Consider the following 13,410-nt stretch of genomic DNA (forward strand, 5'->3'; position numbering starts at 1 on the left):
TCTCCCTGCCATCCACATTTCAGCAGGCTGAGACACCCAATCAGTATAAAATGACACAAGTTCCCAATGCCAGTAATACATGACTAAACGTTGTAAGAAATGCCAAATATTTCACAAGATGTAAGGAGGAAAAAGTCGGCAGAGGAAGAAGGGTGGAACATTTCACAGCTGTACCTGCCTAGGAAATGCAGAGTACTCAAGATTAGTAGCAGGAAAGCATGTTCCACAACTAATGGGAGTACTGTGAAAGTCATGGACTATCATGTTGCCTTGCATACCATCATCACGGCACTATGACACCATCATTTGATGGTGCTTACTACATGTTTTTTATTGTTTTGTTAAACAGTGTTATTCATCCTCATCTTACATGTGGGGAAAGTGAAGCTCAAGTTAAGTGACTTCCTGAAGATTTTGTTGTTCAGTGGTGTCCAACTCTTCGTAACCTCCATTTGGGGTTTTCTTGGCAAAGATCCTAGAATGGTTTGCCATCTCCTTCTCCAGCTTATTTTACAGCTGAGGAAACTGAAGCAAACAGGGTTAAGTGACTTGCCCAGGGTCACACAGCCAGTAAGTGTCTGAGGTGCTGTGAGTTGAACTCACAAAGATAATTCTTCCTGACTCCAAGCCCAATGCTCTAGCACCTAGCTGCCCTACATAATCCTGAAGATTACAAAATTAATAAGTGGTAGAGCTGGAACTCAAACCCAGGCCATCTTGTGATTCCTAGACCAGTAAATGTTCTGATCATAGGATTGTAAAAGCCGGAATGGAATGAATGAATAAATGGGGGGGGCCTTTATTAAACACTTACTATGAATCAGGCACTATTCTAAGGACCCAAGAAATCATCTTATTCCAATTCCCTAATTTTATGTCTGAGGAACCTGAAGGTCAGAGATGTCAAGTGACTTATTCAAAGTCACAGAATATAACTTGTACCATACTACCTACAGGATCTAAATAGCAAAGAAGACCTAGGTGGTTTAAATTTATAGATAACCAACTATAACCATTTCCCATATCCATATCTAAGGATTTCTCAGAAGAAACAACACAATATAAATGATCAAATAATCTTGACATTAGCCACAGATTAAGTACAAATCTTTGCCATTCTAGCTAAGAAAACTGGGCACAATGAAACCTTGCTATCTCCTATAGAGTTGAATTCAGTGTCAGGTAGATTCATTTTAGATTCCCCCTCCCATCCAAGAGGAAACCTAGTCAGGTCCCACAATAGGGAATCCTACTTCCCATTACCCAACACTAGAATGAGGCTCCCAGATGCTTCTCAGTATCCTCTCTAACCATATAGCCTAAAGAGTAGGTACCACAACTACAACCCTGGAGCAAAGTTTCCTAACCTAGCATCTGTTGACATCGTTTTTTAAAATATTTTGATAATTATATTTCAATAAATTTAGTTTCCTTTGTATTCCTAGGTATTTTATTTAATGCACTTAAAAGCATTATTCTGTGAAGGGCTTCACCAGATGGCAAAAGGGGTCCATGACAAAAAAAAAAAAAAAAAAAAAAAAAAAGGTTAGGAACTTCTGCTTTAGAAAAAGAAGAAAATAGCAGCACAGAAAGAATAGAATGGTCTGGGAGTAGATTTAGCTGTTTTCTTTCAGGAAGACTGTTGGGCTTTCCCATGCTTATGACTTCTTCAGCTTCCAAGAATCCTGCAGTCATGGCCTCAAAGATAAATCTGCCCACATGTCTTATCTGGCCCAAAGCAGGTTTCACCATGCCTCCCATTAAGACAACCACAACCTCCTGGCTCACCAGGAAACAGAAAAAAAAAAAAGATTCCCTGGTTTAGCATTTAGACCTATAACTACTACCAAAAAAATGCATTCCTTAACCTCTGAGGTTCTAAGGAAAAAGCAAGAAGAGACAGTACGTGTCTTTTCCTCAACCACATCACTCCCAAAAAATCAGTTTTCTTGTTGCTTCTGTGAAAACTCCTATTATCCTTGAGGGCCCTCTAGTTAAGAGAAACTAAGTTTAGGACTTCAGCAATTGGGATGGGGAACTTAAGGGGATAACTATTCCCTTCACAATCTCTAACTCCTCTCCCTCTCTGCTTCCACTCCCCATGACATGGTATCTGATGGATTCCCAGTAGCTGGCCCTACTCCGTGCTGTGCAAAGCTTATCTTCTCGATTTTTGCCAGAGGGTCAGGGGAATAGCTCATTATTTGTGTGTTGTTTATCACTCACAATCTGTTTTCATTATGTTCAAGCACCCAGAGGCTTGAGCAACATAACTTTATAAATTGGAAAACTTTCTTTTCTTTTTTTTCATGAAAAAGACAAATTTAGATTGTGTCATCATTTAACCACATTCCCTGGCTGTAAGGTCTCTTTTTCTCTAGTTCTTCTTATCGCCATTCTAAATCCTTCTTTTCAAATGGCATTGCTTTAAATCTCCTGACTACAAAGAAAAACTGATTATATACAGCATGTTTTCTTTTGCATCCAAACAGTGGTCACAGCCCCAGATGTGCTGCTGACACAGGTTAAAACTATTGAATCAACCTCAAGTTGGACACAGACCCAGTGATTATACCACACTACCTTTTTGACAAAACAAGCAAGACTGAACAATGGATAAAGCATATGGAGCTAGGACCAGGGCCTAAAAAAGTAGATAGGGAAAAGTAGTCTGTTCTCTCAACCACAGGACATACTATACCTGAGGAGACTCAGTAGAGAGACCTACGTGTTCTAATTCATTTCCTTGACCCATCTGGAGGAGGAAGGGATTGTTATCCCTATCCTACAACTTCCCTCAATACCTTCTCTGGTTCAGCCCACTTCTGCTACCATTTGATTTGGACACAACAAGCAAACAAAAAAAATCTGGGGCAATCTGTAAAACATTCAATCCTGATAAGGGTTCCAGCTTGATCAATCGATTCCAATCATCCCAGAAAAAAAGCAACTATATCCATGCTAATCAAGGAGACATAGAATGAAGTTGTTGTGCAGGTAGAAGCTAAGGGTAAAGGCTGGTTTCCACCCCTGACAGCCATGTGCCACAACAGAGAGATAAAGAGAAAGAGACAAAAAGACAGAGACAGAGAGAAACAGAGAGACAGAAAAAGACAGAGAGAGAGAGAGAGAGAACAGAAGTCTACTATAAAATTATCCAAGTCAAACTTCAAATGCCTGTTTGCTACTTATTCACCCAGGCTATTCACATCATACCTAGCAACAGTGGTACATACATACTACTCAGTACATTTTGGTCCCCCATGCAAACAGCTAATACAGCATAGAGCACTAACATACCTTGCCATCAATGGGCTACACTTCCTTGATGAAGCTGCTCCTAGATACAGCCCCATATGCCAAATAATACAAGGGCACCCACTTGTTAGTAAAAGAAAAAAGTAAATGAATCACATAAACATGACAGAAATGCTTCAAACAAGTAGATAAAAACCAGTATCAGACTCAAGTAATGATAGTCCCACCAAATGAAACAGATTATTTAATATATAAGGGGATTAATTGATTGATTAATTAATTAAACAACCACTCTAACTTCTTTAACTAGATAGAGAAAGGATGTTTGATCTGCTGCCTGAACACAGGCAAAGGGCAGAATCATCAGGTTTGACAAAGTTAAGAATCAGTGGTGTTACCTTGGGGAAGTCAATTATTTGCTATGTGTTTCTGTTAATTCCATTAGCTAGCAGCTTTTACTTATCTCATAAGGATGCAGAGCTGATTAATAAGAGTCTTATAAGCTGTTCCTTTGAGATAGTGGGTAAAAGGCACTACTTAAGTACAACTCATTCTTCAGGAATTGTAGGCTCTACTCTCCGGACTAAAGAATAAATAGCACTACCCAGAGGCAGCTGCATTTCAATGTAAAAGTTTTCACAAATCCCCTCCCTCCCTTCATCTTTCCCTTTCTCCTACCCCATGCACTGCCAACATCATAAAAGAGGTGGGAGCCTTAACATGATTAAATTTTTAAAGCATCAGAGATGCACACAGGAAAGGCATCCTTGAAATAGAAATCATCAAATTTTTGGAATAAAGGAAAATGGGGGGGGAATTCCATATAAACGTAAATGAAATGTAATTTTAAACAATGTCATACAGAAGTTGATTTGGCACATACATTCATACCCCAAAATAAATAAATAAATACCAGCAGTCAAAGTTTTAACAACCCTATGTTCTGGAGAAATATCTGTGATGGCTTTCGGCACATATCTTTTAATCTGCAAATGGAGATCAGCTTGGCTTCCTAACTTCTGCTAAGGGTGGAATAACTGTTTTGTGATAGGTTATTTAACAGGCAGGGCACACAATGACAAGCTCTGGCTGGATAGCTGAGGCAGCAGAAATACAAGTCAGTCTGTATGTCAGACAATTCCAAAAAGGCAAACAACTCAAGTCCTGTTTTCCCACAATGGAAAACCTCGTGATGAAAAGAAATTGACAAAATTTAGATTTGTACTCTTGTGTGACTGATGGAGAAAAATCTAGATCCATTTACACAAAGAATATCTATATGCAATTATTTAAATCTTGCCTTAACTTTTATTCCATGGTTTTATACTGACCTTTCTTATGCACATTACATGTGGGCTGAAAGAAAAAAAAATTTTTTTAATAGAATTAATCATGAAGGTGAATTTATGAGGGATTTCCCAGTACCATAACTCCATTGAAACAATTCAGGAATAACTGGGACTATACAAGTTTTCTACTACATCAGGAAATTCACTGCAGCAGGGGATTCTATTCACCTACAAGAAACAGTCTTAGTTCTTTTACTTTTTATATCAGAGTCCAACACATGAAGTTAATGAGTCTTTTACTGCAATTTCAGAAGCTATTTCATTTACACACCTCTTCCTCTATAGACAATCACTAAACCATTCTGAGGGCTGGGATTAAATTTTATGGTTCGTTGACAGAAAGAATAGAATCCCAAATCACCAACCCATGTATAATTGTTAATTTCCCCCCACTTGTTTCTACATGGTCTTTGTACTTTCCTACTGCCATCAGCCCAAAACAAACCTCCTGAATTTTTTCCTCTGGGGCTACACTTCTGGGGTCAAGAGGGAAGATCTGTCTGAAACCACCACTTAGTTGAATCTGCCAATCTGGGCAATCACTGAGGGCTAGCTATTTGGAAGGATTACAATGTCATAAGAAAGCATCACATCAATTAATAAAACAGGCAAAATGATGGAAAAGAATATCATCTGTTTTTCTACATGGTACTTAGCACTTGACTGGCTTCTCTCCTCACCAAAAGCTTCCAGTCTTCAGGTCCTTTCCACATGCATACCAGTATTTCCTAACCTGCTTAGGCACTAGATTCCTAGGTATTAAATTATAAATTCCTTAAAGGCAGGGATTCTCTTTGTGTCTTCCTCAGTCCCTGTCCTAGTACTCTGCCCATGGCAGGCACAGTACCTATTGAATGAGCAATTGTTCAACAAATCCCAGCTTAATACCATACAGTGCAATGGACTGATTGCCACTTATAGGTTGCTCACTGCATTTCTACATAGCATCTTGCTTTTAAGGGTTCACAAGATCAAACAAGAGATATCAATAAAAAATTTAATTAAAAAGAGTCCATACAATTATAGATATGGATTAGATTATAGATTATAGATTCATTATAGATTTGGATTTAGAAAGGAGCTTCAGTATCCAAGCCCTTAAATTCAATCCCTTCATTTTGCAAATCAACTGGGAACTAGGTGACTTGCCCAAGATCCAGATTCATTTTAACAAATATTAAACACCTACTGTGTGCAGGGAATTGGGGATACATATATTTAAAAATACAGCCTCTGCCTTACAGGCATGTTCCCAAATACTGGCAGCTAAGAGGTAGTGGATAGAGAGCTGGGCCTGGAATCAGAAGACCCAAGTTCAAGTTTAGTCTGGAATGGTACGGCTGCTTTTAGCTTTGTCACTTAATCTGTCTGCTTTAGTTTCCTTAACTATATAGTTTCCTATATGATATGGTTTCTCAATTATAAAATGGGGATTAATAACAGCACCTACCTCCCACTGTTGTGGTAAGGGTTAAATAAGATCATATTTGTAAAGTGCTTAGCACACTGCCTGATACATAGTAGGTACTTTAAAAATGCCTGTTTCCTCCTTCCAAGTAAAGTCAGAAAATTATTAAATGCATAGAGTTCAAATAACATTTAGCTTGAAAAATTGAAGGAAGGAGAGATCACTTTTTAGCTGGTGGAAGAGATTAGGGAAAGCAACCAATTTAAAGCTTTTCATAAAAATATGAATTCACTTCTCCATGCATTAATATTTGTGTTGTCTTTCCCTATAAGAAAGTGAGCTACTTAAGAACAAGGACTATCTTGCTACACTATTTGTATTCCTAATGCTTTGCTCTTGGTGCTCTTAATGGCATAATACATGCTTTTTCATTCACTCATTCATGCATTATTATTGTTTTTAAACAAACTTTGTAATACAGAGAGATGGGAATTGGATTGTAAAGCATATCAGTCTGTAAAGTTGAAGTTTTCATTTCTATCCCTCTAGATGGGGCAAACTGATTTAAGTGGTCAAGTGATAGCCTAGATACATCTGATAACCCGTCCAACAGAGAATAAATGAAGTAACCATACCATTCCAGGGTCAGATTAAAGGAGGAAGTTGAGTGCCAAAACTTGTCAGTTTCTAATTAGCTCTGTTTGGTTACAATGAGACAAGACTCTTGCTACAACTAATCACACAAAGAGAAACTGAGATGTATCAGAAGGCTTTAAGTCAGAATTTAACTGAAAGTTTGGTCAGACACTTAATGTCAGTATAATGATGGGTTCTTTGCTTTTTGCATAAGACAGCACAATTTTTAAAAGCTAGAAAGTCATTTTTTAAAAAAGTAAAAACACAAAATCTGTGACAGTATACAACAATGCATTCTACAATAGGGCTTTCCTTCTGCTCCACTGCATGTTTCATCGGGAGCACTGAATTTGGTTCACACTGATGGTAACGTTTCAACATAAATCTGGATAAAGAAAGCTAGAATCCTGTGCACGGTAAAATGATGTGTGCCTAGTTTGGTTTTCATATTTTCTATATACTAATCGCTTAGTCATTTAAAAAAAGAAAAGCAAACATCGGTACAACACGAGGAAGAGGCCCTGGAAAATTAAGGCGCACAAGGGAACATGTTTCACTTAGCCGTGGGATGAAGCAAAAGGAAACAGCTCAACCAGTTGTTAAGAAATGGAGAAACGGAGAAAACGTGAACATGACTGGCTCCTAGGGGAAGGACATACACATGACAAGTTTCTACTCTAGGGGGAATGAGGTTACAGAATAAGTGGTGGTGACCCACTCCCCAAAAGACAGGAAAGTGTAGTTCGTATTCGGCATAAAAACTGAGGTCCCCTCCCACCAGCAGAGTGAGAGAAAGAAGAGAAAAAACAGAGACAGGCTGAGGGGGAAGGGAAGGAGAGGAGAGGGAGACTGCAACTAGTGTCATGCAGCTGAAAGGACCTCTAAGAAACAAGTTAAACTCTTGTTTCTACAAAATATATGGCATTTTAGAGGCAACAGCCTCTCTCTTCCTCTCCTCCCTCGCCTTTTGTCTTTTCCCGACCCTCCTCCCCAGAAACTTCCCAAGGAGCTGGGCTGAAGCTGCTGCAGTTGGACAAGGGAATCCACTTGAATGAAAAGGGGACCAAGAAGAGAGGGGAGGGAGGAAGGAAGGGAGGGAGGGAGGGAGGGAGAAAGCAATCTTCTTTTTAAAGGCCCCTGGGGTCTGATGTGCCTCCACCTTGCAGTTTCTGTATCTCAGCAGCTAATTACAGCAAAGGGGCCAATTCTTACTCTGTGCTTAGGGAGGACCCTACTGCGGAGTGAAGGGCAGAAAGGAGAAATAGGTTTAAAACGATGGAGAAATTAAGTCTCCAATACTTTCTCTCCGGGAGAAGAGTCAAAGGAAAAAATAAAATAAATTAAATTAAAAGGTTTCTTCCTTGATTTCCGCCCCGCCAACAGCCCCGGGGATAGGGGAGGTTTTAAGTCAGGCGCATGGTACAGACAGACAGACAAACCAGACAGACAAGACTCTTCGGGGAAGAGGTCCTGGGGAAGTGGAAGGAGGACGGAATGGGGCAGGACGGACCTCGGGGCAAGTCAGGAAGAATCCCGAGCCCCCACCCCGGAGAAGCCGGGGAACGGAGGTTAATGGAGTCCCATTTCAAGTCAATTTCCCAAAGGAGAGAGGAGCGGGCGCCCTGAGCGCCAGGACCCGGGGTGCGCAGGGACCGGGGACCCCGAGCCTGGGGCTCGCTCTTCACCCACCTTCTTGCCGGCTCCGCCGCTGCTCCCGCCGCCGGCCAGCGCCGTGCTGCCCCCGGAGTACATGTAATAGGCAATGCCCAGCACCCAGAGGAAGGCGAAGCAAAGCAGCATCCGCGATCGCCGCCGCATTCTCCCGAGTCGGCGGGGCGCTCCGGCCGCCGGGGCTGCTCCGGGAGTCCTCCCTCCAGCCGGGGAGAAGGAGGAGAAGAAGGAGGAGGAAGGGAGAAGGGGAGGGGGCGGAGGGCGGCGGCAGCGGCTCCCGCGGCTCCTCCTCCGGCCGTGGCGGCGCTGGCGGCGGCGGCTGCTCCTCCTGCAGCAGCGGCAGCAGCGGCGGCGGCGGCGGCGGCGGCGGCGGCGCCCGAGCCAGCTCCCCCCGCCCCTCGGGTGTGCGCAGCAGCTCTGCCGTCTGCAGCCTCCCCCGCCTCCCTCCTCCCCTCCCTCCCAGGCCAGAGGCGGCGGCGGCGGCGGTTGCCAAAGCAGGAAGAAGCGGCCCACATCAGCACCGAGAGGGGTCAGGGAGCAAAGGGCGACCAATCCGCGGCTGCGGTGGGGGCTGGTGGGTTGGGACGGGAGGAGGGGATTAGAGGTGTCTCCATGGCTGCAGCACGCTGGGGCTCAGCCGGGGGAGGGGAGCGAGACGGGGGAGGAGAAAAGAAGAGCGCTCCCCAGCCCTTCTCCTACCGGGTTCCTCCCCACTCCCCCCCCTTCTCCCATTCCTCTTTCTGCTTCTCCTCTCCTTCTGTCTCTCCGCTCCACCTCTCTACTTCTCTCCCTCTTACTCTGCTTCTCCTCTCCCTCTTTCTATCTCCTCTTCTCTCCCCCTTTCTTTCTCTCCTCTCCTTTCCTCTCCCTCTTTCTTCTCTTCTCTTTCTGTGCTCTCTTTCCTCATCCCCCTCCCCCAGCTCCCGCACACGCGCCAGCCTCTCCTTTCTCCTTTGCACGCGCACACATTCGGCCAGGGTGAATGACAGGAGGTCCCCACCGCTCACCGAACTCAGACGCGAGCGATGCGGGAAGACTGGCCCCTCCTTCTACCTCCCGCTACACTTCTCGTAAGCTTGGGTCACTGTCGCCTCTAGGGCATACTTTGAAGTTCTCGGAGAGCTTTGCAATTATTAGCCAGGAGTCCTAAATTCTTTTGTCCAAGCCCCCGCCTGGACGTGACTTCTCCCCCCACCCCCACCACTACCACTACCACTTTTCCCCTGGCTTCTCTTCGTTTCCACTGCTTCTTCCTTCCCCCACAGTGCAAAGTTCCCATTCTCCAGGTGGTGTATTTTTGGCAGAGATGGTGAGACTCTGTGGGTAAAAGCTAAGGAAGTAATTTCTCAGAGCTGATTTTTTTAAGGGGCCCGAATGCTTTTTTTTAAAAGAACATGGAGTAAAGGGGATAAAAAAGTTTTTTTTCTTCAGGTACCTCAGAAATCGAATTTTTTTTCCCCCAAGAAAAGAGTGGCTAGCAAATTTAACATCTTTCAATAGGTGTGAAACCAGAACCCTGTCTAGGACAGAAAAGGAACCCGAGTTAAGATAAAAAACTATCAGTGTTTGAGACAGTCCTTCAAACCAGTTCCGTTGGGAGTTCAAATTTCCCAAGTTCGAAGGAAAAAGGCATTCTGTTTCTTATGTAGGGCTTTAGACAGTACAGTTATCATCACTATTTTGCAAGTGAGGAAATTGAGTTACAGAAAATTGAAGTGATTTTTCCAAGGTCACACAGCTAGCTAATGCTAGATCCAGGACCAGAAGCCAGCTCTTCCAATTTCCAGTCCCAGCATTCTTTCTGCTAAAATAGCTGCCACTCTACCTATGTTGGCAGCAAGCATAATTTAACAGTTTGAACAAGGTGTTTTTAGCACATGGTTAATTTTACCATCCTTTTTCTTTCCTCCTCCTTTCCTCCTTACCCATAAACAACTTGTATTTCTTGTAGCATTTTGTAATGTAATGGGTTGTGTAATAAACTCTCAATAGGTATTGTTTTACCCAGATTACCCTTCAATCATAATACCTTGCTGAATAGGATCATGGCTGTCATCTATCAATGTAATATTTTCATCCCAAAGGCCCTTAGGGCTTTTTTTACCCAACAATACACAATAGTAACTTCAGCTACTTGTAGCTACCCATAAATATGGCTAGAGTATTTCTTTTGTACATTCAAAATGCTAGTCAACTGATTTCAGAGATACCCTATAAGAAATAAAAGCCTCTTAGGATGTTAGGGGTGGCTTGGTGGCAGTGAATAGAGGGAACAGAGTCACGAAGATTCATCTTCCTGAGTTCAAATGTGGCCTCAGGCACTCACTTAGATGTGTGACCCCAGTCAAGTAACTTAACCCTGTTTGCCTCACTTTCCTCATTTGTAAAATGAGCTGAAGAGGGAAATGGCAAAACACTCCAGTATCTTTGCCAAGAAAACCCCAAATGGGGTCTGGAAGAGTCAGACACCAGTGAAACCACTCAACAACAAAAGGGTGTTATTTTCCAATTAACCAACTAGTGAACATTCCCTAACAAGGAAAACATTAGAGGATCCAAAGGTAATATTATGGATATGTGTATGTATGTATGTATATGCATATCCACATGTCTACATATACATATGTGTTTGAGCTTGTGATTTCATCTGTGTAGGGAGCTCCTTTTAAGGAAACTCCTACTAATGCAGATGTGAAACTCCTTCAATTTATTGTCATGGAGTACTACCTAGGGCACTGAAAATGTAAGTGGTTTGCTCAAGGTCATATAACTAGTGTATATCAGAGACAGAAGTTGAACCTACATTTTTCCTAATTCTGAAACTAGCCTTACAGATACACACACACACACACACATACACACACACACACAGACACACACACCCCTTTTAAACATTTAAACTGTTACATAACACCTTATTGAAAATATTAAAACCATGTGTGTTAAATTTGGAACTCAAAATCTTGTGGAAGTGAATGTTGAAAACTAAAAATAAATTAATGAATCTTAAAAAAAATTAAAACTTTAAAAAATTTAAAAATATGTATAAAATCATATGTGTTAGAAAGCCAAAGAAAAACAGTATAATTATAGACTGCTAATGTCATACCACTGGTACGTCACAGAATCATGCAGCAAAGTTGATCTTCAGTCCTTTCAAAGTGACCTTTTAAGTGAAATAGATAGATGGATGGGATTGATACTTAGTTGCTACTGGGTAGAGGACTGCACCCCACCCCCTACCACTCCAACCCCAAATAAGCTGAACTCACAAAATGTTGGGTCAGTGAGTAGTACCAGGTTCTGGAATTGAAGCTAGCAACAATCCACACACAATGGGTGGGATTAGTCCTCCACTGGGACCTTCCCAGAAATAATCCATCCTACATTGTCATTTGGAAATTGTTCTTTGATAGGATTAAGGTCCCAGGAAATAGCTATCCTAAAATGCAATTAGGGTAAAATAAACTATAATCTGGGAAAATAGCATGTTATGAGTGTGTTGTAATGGCAAATGAAAAGGAGAATATGGATAATCCTTGAAGAGTCTAAAATCTTGCTTTGACAATAAAGTAAAAGGAGGTTGGATTATGTGATATCTAAGGTTCCTTCCAACTCCCCAAATCCTATGATTCAGAGGAGCATGGGACAGTGTAAAGTGCACTGAATTTGGAGTCACAAGAGCTAAGTTAAAGTTCTGACTCTGTCACTACCTATGTGACCCTGGGCAAAACATGTGACCTCTCTGGGTATCATGTTCCTAATCTGTAAAATTAAGAGGTTGGATTAGATGTCCTCTAAGATACCTTCTAGCTCTAAAGCTATGATCCCCAAAAGGAAAGACGGAGAGTAAGAATCTGTCAATATCTCTGTATCACTCACTAAAAGAGACAGTGCCTTAAATCTAGGTGATTACATTATTTAGACTGAAATACCCCCTAGAGAATATTATGGTGCTGTAAGAAATGATAAAAAGAATTTCAGAGAATCCTGCTTAATATGAACTGACACAGAGTGAAGTAAGCACAAGCAGGAGAACAATTTATACAAGGACAATGAAACTATTTTAAAAAAAAAACTTTGAAAAACTTAGGAATCCTGATCAAAGCTGTGACCAACTATGTTTTCCAGCAGGCCTATGATGAGGCATGAAACCCACCTCCTGACAGAGAGGTAATATACATAAAGGTGCAAAAAATACAGTTTTGGACATGACCACTGTGTAGAATCTTTTTGCTTGACTTTGCTTATTTGTTACAAGGTTATCTTCCTTCCTTCCTTCCTTTCTTTCTAGTAACAAAGAGAGGAAAGTCAGGAAAGAGAAAAGATTAGCAATGGTGATTAAAAAAAAAAAAGACAATTGTAACACATTTAAAACTGTCCAGAAGAAAACAAAAGGAAGTTCAGAAGGAAGCACAAACAATCAGGACAGCTTTGAAAGTAGCCTTAGTTTGTTATATACTTTTTTAAAGTAAGTAGTATGAAATAAATATTCACAGTTTCATATATAGAGAATCCTCTTTCTTTGTGTTTTATATCTGAAATGCTCTTTTTGGAAGCACCCAAACATATTGGTCCTCTTTGAGAAGGAAGGATGAACAACCCCTCCTTTTGAGAGGTTTAAGTTCAGAGTTTTAAAATATTTAACATAATAACATATATACACATACAGATACATGTATACACATATCCAGTGGAGGGAAAGGGAGGATGGGAGCCTGATCATATTTCATATTTGACTAAATTAATAAAATTAAGTTTCTGCACTTTCAAAGCTGAGGACCGGACCCTGGGGTTAACCCACCAACAGGAATGCCTTAGTCTAATGCCTTTAAGGACACATTAGAGTAGAATGTATGTTCCTTGAGGCCAGGGACAATTTCATTTTGTCTTTTTACTCACATTCCCTAGCACAGGGCATGATCTAATCATTCAATATATTAAAGCAAAATTTCTGGACCTATGTTCCTCCCCCCAAAAAATCAGTCTGCTTCTGTCAAATCACGAGAGTTGCAGGTTTGGACTGGTACAAGCATAAGGAATCTTTCCTAGGCTGAAGCAATTCTAAGAACTTTTCCCAATGACCTC

At 41.5% G+C, this 13,410-nt stretch overlaps 1 protein-coding gene across 1 annotated transcript in view; it reads right to left on the reverse strand.

The window, feature by feature from the left end:
• The window catches only part of LOC114049910 (polypeptide N-acetylgalactosaminyltransferase 2), a 250,497-nt gene extending 241,945 nt beyond the window's left edge, over positions 1–8,552 (reverse strand). Inside the window, exon 1 of the mRNA XM_027871358.1 lies at positions 8,341–8,552. Within this exon, the coding sequence (XP_027727159.1) occupies positions 8,341–8,469 (129 nt within the window). The 5' untranslated portion in view covers positions 8,470–8,552. The remainder of the gene's footprint in view (positions 1–8,340) is intronic.
• Between the last annotated feature and the right edge of the window lie 4,858 nt (positions 8,553–13,410).

This window comes from Vombatus ursinus, unplaced genomic scaffold, assembly GCF_900497805.2.
Source record: "Vombatus ursinus unplaced genomic scaffold, bare-nosed wombat genome assembly UNPS02014798.1, whole genome shotgun sequence".
Lineage (NCBI taxonomy): Eukaryota > Metazoa > Chordata > Mammalia > Diprotodontia > Vombatidae > Vombatus > Vombatus ursinus.